Source organism: Octopus bimaculoides, chromosome 12, assembly GCF_046866305.1.
Source record: "Octopus bimaculoides isolate indiv1 chromosome 12, ASM4686630v1, whole genome shotgun sequence".
Classification (NCBI taxonomy): domain Eukaryota; kingdom Metazoa; phylum Mollusca; class Cephalopoda; order Octopoda; family Octopodidae; genus Octopus; species Octopus bimaculoides.
Window position 1 is genome coordinate 50,334,584 of NC_142939.1, and position 19,283 is coordinate 50,353,866.

General features: G+C 37.8%; 2 protein-coding genes across 4 annotated transcripts in view; one reads left to right on the forward strand and one right to left on the reverse strand.

Annotated features, from left to right (window-relative positions):
• LOC106871222 (uncharacterized) overlaps window positions 1-19,283 on the reverse strand; it is a 32,031-nt gene continuing 12,748 nt past the window's right edge. The window contains exons 2-11 of one of the 3 annotated variants that reach the window (XM_089361046.1): window positions 18,197-18,283; window positions 16,491-16,640; window positions 14,944-15,096; window positions 13,392-13,577; window positions 12,218-12,361; window positions 11,775-12,026; window positions 10,103-10,285; window positions 6,507-6,614; window positions 3,028-3,139; window positions 1-749 (exon numbers count right to left, since the gene is read on the reverse strand). In XM_089361046.1, coding sequence (XP_089217172.1) covers window positions 671-749; window positions 3,028-3,139; window positions 6,507-6,614; window positions 10,103-10,285; window positions 11,775-12,026; window positions 12,218-12,361; window positions 13,392-13,577; window positions 14,944-15,096; window positions 16,491-16,640; window positions 18,197-18,283 — 1,454 coding nt within the window. In that variant the 3' untranslated portion in view covers window positions 1-670. The remainder of the gene's footprint in view (window positions 750-3,027; window positions 3,140-6,506; window positions 6,615-10,102; window positions 10,286-11,774; window positions 12,027-12,217; window positions 12,362-13,391; window positions 13,578-14,943; window positions 15,097-16,490; window positions 16,641-18,196; window positions 18,284-19,283) is intronic. The other 2 variants (XM_089361045.1, XM_089361047.1) reach the window with 2 other exon arrangements.
• The window catches only part of LOC106872685 (uncharacterized), a 68,072-nt gene continuing 67,840 nt past the window's right edge, over window positions 19,052-19,283 (forward strand). Inside the window, exon 1 of the mRNA XM_089361048.1 lies at window positions 19,052-19,183. The gene's annotated coding sequence lies outside the window, so the exon portion shown is untranslated. The remainder of the gene's footprint in view (window positions 19,184-19,283) is intronic.

Below are 19,283 nucleotides of genomic sequence, written 5' to 3' on the forward strand. Positions count from 1 at the left end.
TTACATTTATTCGAATGAATTTTATTGAGAATAGTGAAAAGGAAATTTTGTGCTTTATTCCAATTAGATTTTTGCCAGAAGTTTAGTAATAGGTAGAAGTGTAAGAAAGTACAATATGGTATTTGGCAGATTTCAAAATATTTGAAAGTTTTATAAAGAGACTGTCTGTTTATGAATATCTGTTTATGAGAGTTTTTCTTTAACAAATATAATCTCATGGGGTTCTGCTGGGCATAAATTATATTTTTTTCATGTCCGTTATATGATTTAGCCCTCGAAATTACATCACAGTTTATGTTATATGTTTTTTTTTCTTTTCTTTTTTGTTTAAATTCACAAATGAATCAGTAGATAAAGATATTGTGGTGTTTTACTGTCTTATCTTGTTTCTGAATATATTAGTGTGTTATCTATAGTGGAGTTTGGATAGATTTGATGTAAGTCTTATGGATATGTTTGATGTGGTATTAATTTTTAATGTGCATTGAGAAATCATGTCCTTATGAAGACACGTTTCAATGGATAGATAATTACAGTTGTTATATATTAGACAGACAATGAGAGTCTTACCACACTCAATATAAATAACACTGAATATTCAACAAAAATGTTATAGATGTGTACTAAAAATGTCTGATAATTTATAAAAATGGAGAAACAAAAATGTCCATCATTTTTCACCCGAAGAGGGCAGAAGAAATTTCGAATTCATTTCAAGATCGTTCTTATCGTTCACAGGTTCGTTTTCCCTTTTGGTATTAAAAGCAAAAAAAAAAACAAAAAAAAAACAAAGTACATTAGAAGTTGAAAATGTGTTTGTTTTTGGAGATGTATATTGATTTTTTTAAACTTCAATTTCGTAATAAAGATTTGTTTCTAAGTTAATTCAATAACAGCCTGGTCTTGTACTTTCCCCACTTAGATTCACATGACTCACTCGTCATTTCAACTTTCGTCACTCTAGAAGCGTCACCCCCCCCCCTCACACACACACACACACACACTCACTGATCCTGCATTAACTGCTCCCCCCCCCCGTCATTTCTTCGGAGAACGATGCACCACATCCTGGAATCTACTGCCTGCTTATGTCTTTCCTTCTCGTGTTCACCTGTCACAATTTAAACAGAACAGTTACGAGATCAGGATCCCCGGTTTTAGTGGTCCTGCAAAGTCATGGATTCTGTCCCTTTTTCCAGTTTCAGCAAGTGAAAATACAAAAAGCATAACGAGTTATTTATTGATGTTGTTATTGTTGTTTAGGCCTTGGTCATCCCCGATCTAACAGAACTATAATCGAAGTTGTTCCAACGCCGATGAAAATCATAACCTCCTTTCTTGGCGGAGGTAATTACGATGTTGACAAGTTTAAATGTTCATTACAGTCAATAATATTAAAACTCAGCATCAATTTGTTTGAATGTACAAAGTTCATTAGTGTTAGTAGTGATAGAGAAGAAATGAATATCATCAAAGTTTCAGTCCTACTGAGTTAAGAGGGAAAAAAACAAGGGAGAACTGAAGATAGTAAAAAAAGGGATTTTCTTTACAATTTCTCTGATCCTCTTTCCGTCGTAAGGAATAAACTTTTGCTTGTAACGGTGTGTTTTAGAATCTGGTGTATTCATAATTTTTTCCGCGAGCGGATTTGATTTTTGATTCGTTAAAGTACTGGTGACGTCTTGTTTTTCCGGTGGTCAAGTTTGTTGTTCTGCCTGGTTGGCTTCCCTGTGGGGAACAGTCATCAGTCGTTCTGGTTGGTTGATTCTCTTCAAGGGTCATTTTGTTGTATATACTGAAGTTCGGTTTTGAAAGTTAGGTTATGTCAACAACTGGTGTTTGTAAAGTTTCATTGGTCTAGAGAAAGGTGACGTCGGCAACTGGTGTGTTTGTATGGTGTTATTGTATGATGATTTGGAGTTGCGATTTCGAAACCCGGGTGGAAGACTGTTACTAAAGTTTTTTTAATTGTTTGTTGTTTTTTTTTTGTGGAGAAACTGAGTCTTTTTCCTTTCTCTCTTTGGTGTTCTTTTTTTTCTTTCTAAAGGATATTCAGCTGTGGTTTATATTTTTTAATGAGTATGCTTTCCTTATTTAAACGGAATTGAGTTGGTGTGTTTCCTCTGCATTGATAGAGATGGCTTATGTTTACGGGGCATTGGTCAAGGTGTTTGCTTACGGGAATTTTCCTAGTTGTGGGGTCCCGGATTTGTTGCCTGTGCACCGTTAGTCTGTCCCTCATAGTTTTGATATTAATGACTGTTATGAACATTTAAACTTGTCAACATTGAACCTTTTAAAGATGCTTTTCTAATTCATAATTATAAATTTTTACCATTGATAAACAAAAAATATTGTTGAAACTAGTTTGGTATATATGAAAATTAATTTAATACAGTTCTATATTTAAGAGATGAGGAATTATGAACATTATTTACATTTGACGGATATTTGTCCTCATCTTGTTTGTTAACACAACGTTTCGGCTGATATACCCTCCAGCCTTCATCAGGTGTCTTGGGGGAAATTTCGAACCTAGGTTCTCATTCCTAAAGTATTTTTCGATGTTTTTATTATTATTATTATTATTATTATTATTATTATTATTATTCAGGTTACTGCTTGGAATCGAATTCGGAATCATAGGGTTAGTAGCCCGCGCTCTTAACCACTATGCCATATGCCCGTGGGCAAACGTTGTGTTAACAACAAACAAGATCAGGGCAAATATCTGTCAAATGTAAATAACGTAAATTAATTTATTTTAAACAATTTCAAGGTTTTCAAATTTAAGTGCATTTTCAACAAAAAAATTGCCTATATTTTTTCCTGCGTGGAAATACACCCCTCTTTTGATATACACACACATGCATATATATATATATATATATATATATATATATATATATATATATATATATATATATATATATATATATATATATACAGAGAGAGAGAGAGAGAGAGAGAGAGAGATTTTACGTGATGTGAGGTACAGGTACACAGTTACAAATATTTTCCACCTACATCCACAACCTCCAAATGTCTGCCACAGCAACACCAACACCAACAGCAAGAAAAACACCAACGATAACGCCGATAGTAAGATTACTTGACGATGTCACGCCATTTGTGGGTTCTGTAATAGAGAAATGTGGTAGCGTAGTAGTAGTAGTAGTAGTAGTAGTAGTAGTAGTAGTAGTAGTAGTAGTACTAGTAATAAAATCATGCCTCATAGCAGAGCAGGATATCTAGCAAAAATAATCACAGATGTTAATTCTCTCAGAGGTGCCAACCATGTGAAGATCAACAATCAACAGTTGAGCCGGGTTGGACATATTTAATGAAGTGAGCATCAAGACTTTGATTAGAAATACTAATGTGGTGATGAGAAGATAAGATTAGATCAATGAATATTGTTATCATAATGTAAATGGTTACAGCAAGTGAGGGAGACAACTCAGGTTTGTTTCGGACCTATTCACTTAATAACTGTTGGTTTTCATGCAGATGGAGGTAGTACAACCGTAGCATAGCTGGAACTGCATCTCAAAGACTTGCCTTTCGCTTTAGGTTCAGAAGATGTTTCAACTCCAACCTCTACTGATATTCTACAAGGCTCAAGTAAGGGCTACGATAGAATACTGCTCCTACATGTCACACAGGGCAGCTGCTACGCACACACAAACATTCTGAGCCGCAGCCTCTAATCTTCTCTCTCTTTTCTATCACTACTATAATGGCTTCTGTTGATTGGCTTCTTCCACCACTCAGGCACGCCTAACCCAACTTGTTTTGCACCCTTCATCACTGTTGGTGCCTCAAACCCCACTATGTCCAATCCTATTCCCCAAGAACCTCCTCCGTCCGGTTGAATCCCAGTAATCTTCTCCGTACTGTTCAAGTTTTTCTTGCAGGTGTTGAGCAACAACAGAATATAAACTCTATCAAGCTTTGATCTCAGAGAACCTGCAAAGACCGTGGGCATGAAGTTCCGTACACTAACATCCTGGATCGCATCCAGAGAAGGGCTACTTGACTAACTGGAATTTAATCACTAATAAATACACTCCTCCAGCCTATGATCCACAGTTGCATAGACCATAATAGATTCAGGACTTCCATACCAGGGTCAACGCTCATCCCGTAAGTTATGCCTAAAAGAGGCATTCCACATATTAAAGCACAAACTCTTCAATATTACTAAATAAGTATAGTGAGGCTCTAGGTACATGCAACTACCACTTTTTTCATACCTTCAGATTTTGCCACGAATCTAAACGCAACCTAAATCACCACACAATACATATACCGAACACCCTTTTGGTAATCTCAAACAACCTTGTTTGACTTTACAATGTCTTAATTTTTTAACTTTCTAATTTTTAATTTTAATGTTTTAATTGTTTAATAATACATATATAAACATATATGTATGTGCATGTGCGACACACACACACACACACACACACACACACACACACACACACATATATAATAATATTAGGGACAAAATCCAAAATTACAGGTAAAAAACTCAATTAAAATCAATTTATAAAAAATTAAAATTAAATTGAGCCTTATAGATAAAGTATATATAAAATATATAGTTTTAGGGAAAATAACCAATTTTCAAGAACTCATCGATGAAAATCCACTATCACATATAGAAAAATTAATAATTAAAAGCACAATAAATGAGTATAATATAAAGTAAAGTAAATATCATAAGATAAATATAATATAATATAATATAATATTATATTTATCTTATGATATTTACTTTACTTTATATTATACTCATTTATTGTGGTTTTAATTATTAATTTTTCTATGTGATAGTGGATTTTCATCGATGAGTTCTTGAAAATTGGTTATTTTCCCTAAAACTATATATATATATACATATATATACGTGTGTGTTTGTGTATATATATATATATATATATATATATATATATATATATATATAGGTGTATATGTGTGTATATATGCATACATATATGCATACATATATGCATATGGGTGTAGATACATAAGCATACAGGCGATATAATAGTGCATATACACATTTATATGTATATACGTACGTGCGTGCATATATCTACATACATGTCTTTCTCCTTTCTGATTCATCAGCCCCCCGCCCACTATCACTTTACCTAGTACAATAAATATATACGTCTATTTTTAGAAGCTTGACCATTATATCTTATTATTCTTCCCTTTTTTGAGGTTTACTTCTCACTTTAGTACATTCACCCGTACCATTTTCTTTTCCTATCCCTCCAGCTTGGTGCCTTTCAAAAAAATCACACCATATAAAGGGAAATTCCGCCGTACTTGACTTTGCCTTTAATCCTTTTGGGGTTGATAAAGTACCAGTTGAGTACTGGTGTCGATCTAATCGACCTATCCCTCTCATGAAACTGCTGGCCTTGCCCTAAACCTTGAAAGCAACGTGTACCCACACACACACACATACATACATACATACATACATATATATTATTATTATTATTATTATTATTATTATTATTAGTAGTAGTAGTAGTAGTAGTAGTAGTAGTAGTAGTAGTAGTAGTAGGATAAATGACCTTCTCTGAGATTATGTCTTGAACAGATTATTCAAGATCAAATATGTCAATGTGAAGTAATGTCAATGTGAATACCCATCAGAGTGTAAGTATCTTGAGAGAAAAGCTGAACATTAGAAGCATCAGTTGTGGCGTGCAAGAGAGACGATTGCGCTGGTATGGACATGTGGTGAGAATGGAGGAGGATAGCTGCGTGAAAAAGTGCCACACCCTAACAGTTGAGGGAACCCGTGGAAGAGGTAGGCCCAGGAAGACCTGGGCTGAGGTGGTGAGGCAAGACCTTCGTACATTGGGCCTCACCGAGGCGATGACTACTGACCGAGACCTTTGGAAATGTGCTGTGCGTGAGAAGACCCGGCAAGCCAAGTAAGATCGTTGCCAGTGCCCCTGGACTGGTTCTTGTGCGGGTGGCACATGAGATGCACCATTTTGAGCGTGGCCGTTGCCAGTACCGCCTGACTGGCTCCCGTAGGATGTTCGAGCGAGATCGTTGCCAGTGCCCCTGGACTGGCTTGTGCGGGTGGCACATAAAAGACATCATTTCGAGCGTGGCCGTTTTCGTGCGGGTGACACGTAAAAGCACCCACTACACTCTCTGAGTGGTTGGCGTTAGGAAGGGCATCCAGCTGTAGAAACTCTGCCAAATCAGACTGGAGCCTGGTGTTGCCATCCGGTTTCACCAGTCCTCAGTCAAATCGTCCAACCCATGCTAGCATGGAAAGCGGACGTTAAACGATGATGATGATGATGATGAAATATGTTCATAGATCAGGTATGTTCAGGGTTTTTGCACTGACAAATCACACAACACTGTTGTATAATGAGAGATGACCTGGGGCTAAACAGTAGTAGCAGCAGCAGCAGCAATGACAACAACAAGAACAACGACAAGTTAACTAAATATATTACCTTGAAATGTGTTTGAATCATTCTTCTGATGGGTGCCAAGCGTACAATTACCAGAAGATTGATCACATTGATGCTGACAAAACGACCCGTAAAAACCTTCACGGCATTCTGTAGAATAAAATGATATATTGATGTATAAAGATAAACTGTTGACGACGGATTGGTTGAAAACTGGCAGCGTCTCATAGGAAGAACATTACTCACCCAACCATCCTCAATTCTCTTACCCTTGTTTCTTTATTAACTTTATTGTACCTTAAGGATACGCCCTAACACTTCATCTCCACTACTCTTCCTCTTTTTCCTTTGCCTGGTATCTTGGGCAAGTGTTTTGTACTATAATCTAGGGCCTACCAAAGCCTTGTGAGTGGATTTGGTAAACGGAAACTGAAAGAAACCCGTCATATATATATATATATATATATATTTAATGAGAATTTACAAATATATATATATATATATATATACATATACACATATAATGAGAATTTACAAAAACAAAACAAAAGACGAAGATGGGTGTGTAAACAACAGACGTATTAGTTTAACGTTCGGGAAGTGAGAAAGTCTTTTACGTTTCGAGCCTACGTTTTTCGAAAGAAAGAAACACAGAAATAAACAGGGAGAGGAAATAGAAAAAGGTATAATGGCTAGCGATCTATCATGGCGAATGCCGGACAGAGGGGTCACACAGGAGAGCTAGGGAGAAGGGAATATTAATAAAGTAGTGGTGATCCCAAAACGAAGGTGCGCGTGCGTATGTATGTGCGTGTGGAAGGGGGCTGGTGACATTGACGTATGCGTGTGTGCATGTGTAGGAGTGTGGATGATGGTGTAGGTGCTGGGAAGTGGTTAGAGCTAGTGTGTGCGCTGGTGCGGGTGCTGGGAAGTGGTCAGTACTAATGTGTGCAGAGTGGTGTGATGTGGTTGTGTGTGGTATGGTGGTGTGTGGTGTGGTGGTGTGTGGTGTGGTGGTGTGTGGTGTGGTGGTGTGTGATGTGGTGTGGTGGTGTTGGGGAGTTGGGAACGAGCCGGGTTGGGAGGTTGGGTTAGGGAAGAAGCTGTGGACTAAGAGGTCTGGTAGGTTGTGGGTTCGTTTGAAGGAGGGGAGGGGTCGGTTAGAGATGTGCAAAATACGACAACTTTAACACGAAATAACTTCGTAAAAAGAAACTTTTCTCAACAACGCTAAGAGTAAAAGACGTTCTATAGAAGACATATTCTAGCAGTATACGAAGTTTCAAAGTGTTTAGTTAAAGAAAACTAATTAATAAAGCTGCCCATGAAAAGGAAAAGATCCGGTTTTCATCAATGTAAAGTTCCTCGGTGAGTAAACTTAAATGTTAGAATAGTTAAGGTAGCAAGTTGGGAAAGTCGTTAAAGCGAAGACAAAACATTCAACATTCTTGGCGGTAGTCTTCCAGGCTACCTGCGTTCTAAATTCAAGTGTCGACGAGGTCAACTTTCATTTCTTGTTTCCGGAGTCGAAAAAATATCAGACCGGTACTGAATTTCTCCCCCACCCCTCTCTCTCTCTATATATATATTTATTTATCAGTCTCTTTCTAATGTCTTTGATAGTAACAAGAGACATATCTATAAATGAAAACGTCAATCTTTCCTCGCTTTCCTCGATGTTATATTTTTCATTCTCTTTCTTTCTTTCTTTTTTTTTTTGGTTGCACAAAACTTCGCGGCGGAGGACCGTTGAATACATACATACGTAAGTATATATAATATGTGCGTGTGTGCATATATTTACTGTGTATGTGTGTGTATATATATATATATATATATATATATATATATATATATATATAATTACATATATACAAACACACACACACACACTCACATAACCACACAGTCAGACATATATATATATATATATGTCTGCATCTAGGTGTGTGTGTGTCTCAGGTTTGATGGTTGTTGAGTCTCAGCAGTTGCCAGAAGTTGAGAATATCTTTTGCTATATTTTGACGTAACTTGAGAAACTCTCTTATCAAAAAAGTACTTTAACGTGGGAAAGTCCTGTTGTTAATTATGGTAGTGGTGGCGGCGGTTATGGCGGTAGAGGTGGTCTTGTGTGCGTGCGCGTGTGTGTGTGTGTACTGATGGTTGAAGTGATGTAAATGTGGTTGTGGTGGTGGCTGTGGTGGTGTCGGTGGTGGTGTCAGTCGTGGTTATAATGCTGGTTGTGGTCGAGGTTGTGGTAGGGGTAGTGTTGTGTTATGGTGATGGTGGTAGTGGGGGTGATGTGGTGTCATGCATTATTGGTGGTAATAGTTATAGAGGGGGTGGCCGTGGTGGTTATGACAATGGTGGTTATGTTGTTGTTATTGTTGCAGTCGTGTGCAATGGTGATATTTGCAACAGACACACTCAGTAAGCTGTAACATGAGAGCTATAATCAGCTGCTGCCTAAGTTCAATATGTAGGCCTACAAAACGAAAGAATGGCTCCAAAGCGAAATGACTTACTTCCGAACAATCATGGACTCGACACGACTTTATTGTCCGATAAACGTATACTTTAGATCTGATTTAGATTAGTTAATGACCATGATTGTTGCTATAATCAGATTGTCTTACAGGAAACTAATGTTTTAAAAGACTTCAGTGAAGAGTAAACTATTTCCGTTGGTGATAAGAGAGTGTGGGGGTCAGAGGGGATGACGATTTTTTACGAGAATGGATCGGAGACATCATCCTCCTCCTTTGTCTAGGTCGAAAATATTGTTAGATGATTTGATAGACCATGATATCATCAACCTACTTTCACAGGTCAATGGTGTATAAAAAAAACTCTTTTGATAGATCGAAGATATATCGTGAAGCGTATGCACAGATTGGAGATATCACCAATCGCTTTTTATGGAACATTGTATTCAGTTTTAACTCCATTTGTACCACCACCACCACCACTACCGCCGCCACCGCCGCCGCCACAGAATAACAATGCTATCTCGCTATCTACTAGAAACAGTGACGAAATCTCTCAGAAACACGCTTCTACGCTCTTAGAAAACGACATATTAAATAATCTGTTTCTGAATTGCCTGTACACTGGAAAATGATGGAGTGGTCACAGCCAGAATGCCTACAGTCATAGGTTTGCTTCATCGTAGTAAACAACAACAACAACAACAACAACAGCAACAACACTGGCAACAGCAGCAGCAGCAAAGTGGAAATATTTCTGATCGCTCCATCCACTAGAAATAGTAATCAAAGCAATTTGCCCTCCAAATTACATATTCTATAGCTTGAAAGAGAAAAGACACGTTGCAATGATACGATGTTGGTATACTACTCGTATGTCTAAGTCTAAAATCAGATTGGTCATGGTTAGAATGTACTTCATCATAGGTATGGTCTCTGAGCTGAGGCTAAACAGCAGCAGCAGCAACAACAACAACAACAACAACAACAACAACAGCAGCAGCAGCAGCAGCAGCAGCAGCAGCAGCAGCAAGACATTCTGTAAGATTCAAAGATATTTGTTTATGAAACACAAAAGAGTAACATTGTTGCATGATATATTGTGACGGGAATATAACAAAGAAGAAAGAAAACGAACACGAAGCTACTTACGGATGACTTCTACTTCACACAAGGACAAAGAGGCGTATTTCTTGGCTGTTTGGATACAAACACTTTCACCAACCAACGGACGTTGACAAGATATATAAAGAATACTTTCAGTTGACTTGCTTTTGTAGCATAACTGGGAACATGGATTGTTTTTGTCCCCGACAAATACATTCAAACTGTAAACTAATGGAAATAAATGACTAAAGTAGAACCTTGCTGCTTATGCATTTTAAACAAATATATTTTTGGTCTGTCAAGAGGTGAAGTCAGTGTTTAGAAAGATTAAAATGATTTGATTTCAGAAACGTAAATTAATTCCACTGCAGATTGAGTACAGAAATGTGAGGTAGAGTGTCGTTTTAAGGTATGGACAGTCTGGGCAATTGCCCAGAGATCGTCATAGGTCAATGGGTCCATTTCGGATCTATGTGGCTTGCCAATAAATAATTACTAATGGACCCCGTGCATTGATTTGCCCGGGGGTAAATCATTGCTACCAAGATAGCCCTGGTGAGGTATGAAATAACATACAATAAAGCATTAAGTTATGTTACTTTACAACCATGTATGTTATCAATGAATAGTGGTTTACTTTCTTTTAAACAACAAATAGGAATTTATATCAACATGTAGTGTTTAAAAGGGGGGGGGTGTGTAAAAATTATCTTCTTTTCACAAAGCAACTATGTCGTTGTGTATTGTGGGAGCAACAGTTGATAAGACAACAGTAAAAGTATGGCGTGAACGCAGATATAGCAGTTAAGCAGTTCACTTCACCGAATGAAGACAGTGGAAAAGCTCATCATTGAAGCTCTATTTGCAGATTACTATGTTCTGATGGCACACAAGGAAAATTACCGTAGTCCATTGTCGACCGGTTTGCAGAAGCGTCAAAGCTCTTTAGACTGAAACATCAGCCTTGAGAAAACGGAAGTCGTTGTCAAAGCAGTCCCCCGAACGAAATTCGTCACCAGGCAAACATCACCGCTGACGAAGTCCAGCTGAAGTGTTTTGAGAGATTCAAGTACCTTGGCTGCACAATTTCAGGCGATGGATCACTGGACAGCGAAATCTCTTCCAGAATCCACTAGGACAGCCAAGGACTTGGAAGACAGACATACACAAATATATGCATGAATATATGTATTTATCTGTATGCACGTGTGAGTGTGTGTGTGTGTGTGTGTGTGTGTGTGTGTGTGTGTGTGTGTGCGCGTGCGTGCTTGTGTGTGCGTGTAGATCGGTGTGGGGCCGATATAATGGGTTAAAATATTGAAGGCGGTGCTCCAGCAAAGCCGCAGTCTTATGACGAAAAAAGACTTACAAACACAGAAAACACTGATTTCAAATAATGACACAGCGCCACAGATTTCGTGCGGAGTAGTGATGGGGGTAGCGGCAGTAAATTATATTCACAACCTCCACCCGGACTTGACTAAAGCCACCCGGATACTTTGCGCGTATTGATTGAATAAATTGACAGTTTTACTTTAGGTTGGTACTGCTACTTAAGGTATACCACATAACTGCCTGTGGTGACAACACATACTACTACTACTACTACTACTACTACTACTACTACTACTACTACTACTACTACCACCACCACCACCACATCCACAACTACTAAACAATCTGTGTTTTGCCTGTGGTTAAAAAGTTCTCTACTTACGGAAGAAACTGTGAGTGTATATCCTAATCTGGTTTATAGTATAATTCCTGTCCAGTTTCACATACCAATAACTTTTGCTGGGTTTTTCCTTCGTGCGACTACACGACTTGTGCTGGAAGTTTTGGTTGTATTTGCCATCCACAGCAAAACTTGCTGTGGCCAAATACTTGGAGCTGCAAAGGTTGTCACCATCCAGGAAATTAACTTCAAAATCAGACGACTGGAAAGCTGGTCGCCCAAGGGCAATATTTTCTGAAATATTACATTAAATAATTATGTCAATAAATGTTTCAAATAATCATATTAATATTATATTAAATCAATGGTTTATTTTAATATGGTTTGAAGCAAATAATTTAAAGCATGCACATTAAAGTAATAAACAAATAATCTTAAGTAATAAAAGCAAAGGATTTGGCGAAGTATCATCTTTCTTTTTTTACCGTAAGTTTGATATTGACACGAAGATCCTACTCTTCCGGGTTCACAACCTTCTGTACAATGGCCCGTTATTTGGTGACATGTTGTTCCGTTCTTACACCGACATTTATATGTACAATCCAGACCGAATAATTCTTGTGGACATCCTGAAGAATTTTAATTTGAAAAATAAATAAAAACATTTTAGTTATCTTAAAATATTGTTTTAGTGTGTTATGTTTTGTTATTTGAAAATATTTTTTGTTAATAAATTAATAAGCATATTATTATTATAATCATTAAGGCGATGAAGTGGCAGAGTCGTTAGCATGCCAGATGAAATGCTTATCAATATTTCATCTGCCGCTACATCTGAGTTCAAATTCCGCAGAGGTCGATTTTGGCTTTTATCCTTTCAGAGGTCGATAAATTAAGTATCAAAGTATCAGGCAAGTACTGTAGTCAATTGTCTTCCTCCCCACAAAAATCCAGGCCTTGTACCTATAGTAGAAAGGATTATTATTATTATTATTATTATTATTATTAAGGCGGTGAACTGGCAGAGTCGTTAGCACGCTGGACGAAATACTTAGCAGTATTTCTCCTGTCGCTGCTTAGTGGCATTTCGTCCGTCTTCTCGTTCTGAGTTCAAATTCCACCGAGGTCGACTTTGCCTTTCATCCTTTCGGGGTTGATAAAATAAGAGCCAGTCATGTACTGAGGTTGATGTAATCGACTATCCCCCTCCTCTAAATTTCAGGCGTTGTGCCTATAGTGGAAAGGACCACTACCGCCGCCACCACCATCACCACCACCAACAGCAACAACAACCAACCTCCACACCAATATCAACAATGACACTACCACTTATCACACTGCCCGCACCAACACCACCGCTAAAAACAAGGACGCTACTAGCACCAACACCACTACCACTTATAACAACTACAGTAGCAACAGCAGCCCTACCACCAACAGTAAACCCAACATGAATAAGAGCACCACCACTACTACAACCACCTGCAACAAGAACAAAACCCTACCACTACTACAAAAACCATCAACACCACCACAACCAACCACCACCACCACCATCACCAACATCAAAAACAACACTATATATACGGTCCTTCGTTGAAATGTTCCTTAAAATTCACCGACTTCTAATTACTGTATGTGTGACAATATAATACTTACCAGACATTTGTAAGTTGTCAATACAGGCGTTACTTCCATTTATGTGCAACCAGTTAGTATTGATATCACCCGTGCATGAAACGGCCGTATAAGAACTCTCGTCGACACGGTTTGGTGAATTAGGGTTGAATGTACAACTGAGAGGTTGATTTCCCATCGAAGAAGTGATATAAACTGGTATTGTAACTGAAATTAATAGTATGTGAAATATGATAGCAGACCACATACTGAAAATACTAGAAGGGTTAGAGAATGTTGTTAATTATTTAGTTAATCAATTTAAACGTTTGTATAAAGCTGATAAACCTCAACAGAGAAAAATTAAGTAATACCTGTTATATATAAGAAATAGAAAAATTAAAAAGAAGAAAAAGGTAGAAAGAAAAAAAAAATTAAATTTTTCAGTTGTGAGATCTTTTTGTTGCGTAGTGAAGCCTCTGCTGGGTTTTGAACCGTAGATTTCAGATTTGTTTCCTATCCAGAACCAGGGCCTAATGTATCCCCATAAAAGGAAAAGTGTTCACAAAAGATATTCACGCTTGTGTGAATATTAATCGATCAATCAGCACTGGCTAACTGTTGGCTGAGGCGGCAATCTTCAGAGGAATTGAGCGAGTTCTCCTGCCAAGCAGTTCGGCCGAATTTTGTAGAACTCTCGGACGGACAGTAACAAAATGGTGAGCGAATCCAAATTTCAGCAGACCTATTCCAGGTCTGTGCCAGTTATGCTGCTATTCCCCCGTATGATAGTCTCTCACGACACTTACTTATTTACCTTGTTTAACTTAACGAGCTAGTGAGTCACTAAGCTATTTAGCTAGGGAGGATCCATCTCTCTCTCTCTCTCTCTCTCTCTCTCTCTCTCTCCGTCTTTTACTTTCGATTTGTAACATACATCGTACTCAACCAAGGGCTCCATCTTAACTTGTAGTGTTGAGTAATGCACATTAATTATATGCAGTGATTTAAATACCTTGCACTACTTTCGTAATGTTATCCAGCAACTTATACTACAAAAGTTTCGCAATTATTATATCCGTTGAACGTCGTTCCATTAATTTACTGGATGTTTACTGGTAAGTATGCAAGATGGAAATTACAATATTTGAAAACTAAATCAAATTTTAGTTTGGTCATTGTCTTTTATAACAGCTATATCTTAGGTTAATCACTAGTGTACTGAGATTGTTGCTCTACTCCATTTCTGAATGCAGGAATCGATGTCTCATTAGGCAGGGAAGCAGCTCCTTAGGTGTTTCAGCCCCTTCAACTGCGAAATCAGAGCTACTAGGGCCACCCACATAACATCATGTCCTTTGTCGAATCAAATGTTGTGACTCTGGACAAGATGTTTCTCTCATTCTTTTATATTCGTTCTTGCTGCACCAGTCATCCTTTCTCTTGAAGCAAATGTAATGGTTTGCATTCTCAGTAGCATCGAATAATTTTTTAGCAACTTCTCTTCTCTCAACAACAACATCGACAACAACAACAACAACAACAACAAAGCAAGAACATCATTAACAAGAACAACAATAAAAAATCTACTGACCTGCTGGAGAAATATTAAATTTGACCCAGTTGATTCTGAATACATGTGGGAAGAGTATCCTTTTAGGGATTGGCTGGCACGTGGCCCTTCGGTGCCTCAGATACCTTTCTTTGTAACTTTTGACAGCCGTCGCAAAAGACTCGTAATATAAACCTGCATTGAGAAGAAAGGATTTTTTTCATCTCTGCTTGGAGAGAGAGGAAGTGAGAGAGGAAGAGAGAGGAAGTGAGAGAGGAAGAGAGAGGGAGAGAGGAATTGATAGAGAGAGAGAGAGAGAGGGTGAGAGAGAGAGGGTGAGAGAGAGAGAGGGTGAGAGAGAGAGGGGTAAGATATATATAGAGAGAGGGCGAGAGGGATGGGAAGCATTTACTTTCTGATATCACAAATTATAAAAAGAATGTAGAGACCATAGAGAAATATTGAAAGAATTCAAAGACAGAAAATGTCTTTCTCTCATCGCTGCCATATTATAATTACGTAATGTAGCAGATTGAAAGAATCAGAAGAGCAGCGAACAATATGTGTTGTGTTGTTTAATAATGCGTTTTTTTTTTGTTTTTTTTTAATCTTTTACTTGTTTCAGTCATTGGACTGTGGTCATGCCGGGGCACATCCTGAAGGCTTCAGCCGAACAGATCAAGTCAAATCCTCCTATTTTGGTCCTGGTACTTATTCGGTTGCTGAACCGCTAAGTCCAACAGACGAAAGCAAACCGGTTGTTAAACGGTGGTGAAAGACAAACACAAATATACAAGAAATGTTTCGTTCAGTTTCCGTCTACCAAATCCACTCACAGCGCTTTTGTCGGACCGAGGCTATAATAGGGACATTGACCCAAAAAGAGGCACATTGGGATCGAACCCAAGGCCATATGGTTGGCAACCATTTTTCTTTACCGTACAACCATACCTGCCTGTTTAATATTCATTAGTATTTTTCAACACGGTTTAGTAGAGGTGAAAACACAATGGCTAATAATAATAATAATAATAATAATAATAATAATAATAATAATAATAATAATAATATCATCAGACTCCTGAGGCACCGCCTCGAAGAATTTTTTGCCAAATTAATTGATTCTATTACTTATCTTTAAAGCCCGGCAGTTATTCCATCAGTCCCTATTTGCCAAACTGCTAAGTTACGGGAGACGTAAACAGAGTAACACCAGTTGTCAAGCGGTAGTGAGGGACAAGCAAAGACACAAAGACACACAAATACATACATACATACATACATACATACATACATACATACATACATACATACATACGACAGACTTCTGTCAGTTTCCCTGTACCAATTCCTCTCGGCCCGAGGCTACAGTAGAAGACACCTGCCCAAGACACTACACTTTGTGTATGTGTGTTCGACATTGTTTATGTGCCGCGAGATAATTCTAACTCCTATTTGAATGTGTGTGTGTGTGTGTGTGTGTGTGTGTGTGTGTGTGTGTGTGTGTGTGTGTGTGTGTGTGTGTGTGTGTACGTGCGTGCGTATGTATATATGTATATATGTATTGAGAAATCCGACGAAATACTTACGTCTTTGGCATGTAGGTCCAGAATGACCAAAAAAACATTTAGTCCCGTTGCAATACCCATCGTTGTCGAAGTCACAGTCACCGATATCGAAGCAATGACATTGATATTTCAGGCCAGTACCAAATCTGTCAACTCTAAATAAACATCCAGCTGAAAATTATAGAAGCAAATGTGTAAAATTGGGATTTATCTTACATTACCCATCATTCAAAGAATGAATTGGATATTAATTTCAATATTTAATATTTAGAGACCTAAATTTTGGTGGTAGGCTTTGGTCAAACTAGATCGCTCAAGGATCGAAAGTTGTCAGGAGCGGGCAGAAACTCAGAAGTGAGGAAAAATGGATGAGACAAGGCAAAGATATATATGCAGATGCCAGATATATGTATGTATATATGCCTCAGTCCTTCTCCAAAACTAGACACCAATATCTAAGCTTTGTGGGAACATAGGTGATAGATTATTTAACTAGTAAGTTTTTGTCGGACGTTAACCTAGGAAGTTTCAGTAACGAGTGATTGCGATATGCTTGAATTCTGTTATAACGAAGTTGGGTTTATTTATACAAGGAATTTAGCTATTTGTTAAAAATGAAGATTTGAGTTGGATTCTGATGAAGGATACGAAATATAGGGAATCATGCTGGATTAGTAGCTATAGATTAGGGGAAGTTATTTTAAAAACGATTAGCGATTTTATTGTTATCTTAGATACAGAGTTAGATTAGAGGAAATTGAAAACTGGTAGAACAGAAAAACAAGTTTGTTGATGAAGCGTAATTGCAGGATGGACAGCTTGGTAGGAAGTGAATCGTTAAGTAAACCTAAAGTTATGGAGTATATCTGAGAGTCACATGAGAAGTCAGTCATAGCACAAGCGTGGGGGAAGTTTGTTAACGTGTGTAAAACATGTTACGTAGTGGTTTAAGTTTACGAGTCAGAAGTAAGGTGCGACTTTGTATTTAAAGATAATATGCATGTATTCATGTACATATATACTCTTTTACTCTTTTACTTGTTTCAGTCATTTGACTGTGGCCATGCTGGAGCACCACCTTTAGTCGAGCAAATCGACCCCAGGACTTATTCTTTGGAAGCCTAGTACCTATTCTATCGGTCTCTTTTGCCGAACCGCTCAGCATCGGTTGTCAAGCGATGTTGGGGGGACAAACACAGACACACAAACATATACACACACACACACACACACAAACACACACACACACAAACACACACACAAACACACACACACATACATATATATATATAAACATATATACGACGGGCTTCTTTCAGTTTCCGTCTACGAAATCCACTCACAAGGCTTTGGACGGCCCGAAGCTATAGTAGAAGACACTTGCCCAAGGTGCCACGCAGTGGGACTGAACTCGGAGCCATGTGGTTGGTAAGCAAGCTACTTACCACATAGCCATTCCTACGCCTATATGTATATATTCATATAATGAATAGTATATTAATTTATGTTGCGTAGTTAAGCAGCGGTAAACTGAAACGAGATGAAGTAAGCAGTACATGGCAGATATGTGACGGATGAATAGTGAAACATGCAGTATTTAAATTAGCTGAGAAAATTAGAAAAAAGATTTAAATTTGCAAACAACAAATACACGATTAAAGAAGATTTATGAGATGTATAACAGGAAAATAAGACAAAGACAGATATACAGAAGGTATTCCACTTACGGGGTGTCCTGGAACAATTCTTTTCACACCTTTCTTTTACGGATTCGTCTGTTAGACAATCACCTTGCATCCAATCACAGTTTTGTTCTGAAACAATTTGAAAAAAAACAAAAAAAAAATCTCACTTGAATCCTGATCAAATATATATATATATATTAGTGTTATAACCTGATTTCATTCGGGTCTACTCGGGCCACATTTTAAAGATGAGGAATTTAAAAAAAAAAAGCGAAAATTTTATTGAAAATTGGTAATGAAAAAAAGTATGCCAAATGTTTAAACAGTCTTTGAGAAGCGATTGGAGAAACCTCGCGGATGCAGGTATGACGAGCAAAGAATGACAGGAAAATGCTGGAAAAAAAACAAAACACCAATCAGGTCTCTGCAAAATAACTGAAACAGGCACTAGCATGGCTGCTCACTAAAAACTGAAAGAAGTAAAAGGTTATTTAAAGTTTAAATTTGGTTGAATTCTAAGTTGAAGTTTTTACTTCAGGAAATTCCGATTGTATTTTGCTAGTAAATTCTGGTGTGTGTGTGTGTGTGTGTGTGCGCGCGTTTGTGTGTTCATGTATCCGTCAGCAACTTAGTCATGGGAAAGAAACAAGAACTAGGAACTAAATTATTGGGTGTTTTTCATGGCTTAGTCAAAGAAGGAAACGAAAAAAATCCATGACTCATTTTAGGTTCTTCGAAACTGTTACAAATTACAAGAATTAATTAAATAATTAATTAGAACGAGACAAATTTCAAGGTCAATAATACAAAAATGATGAAATATTGATGTCCATCCCTCCTGGATGGAATATTGGGGTGCATTGCCTCGACTGTCTATAATTTTCAGGTGTTTTAACACTCGGCGCTTTAAGAGAGTCATCTCCAACTTGTCAATTCGCAGCCTACCAGTGAAGTAGCAAGGCTCGTGTGTGCGATAATGTGTGTGTGATGCGGATTCTCCGTGAAATAGCAGGGTCATCTGCGCATAAGGTAAGCTTGGAAGATCGTGTTTCTTTTATTTATTTACTAACAGAAATACCCGGCTTTGCCCGGGTTAAAGAGAATAATGAAATCTAAAAACGCTGTCTAG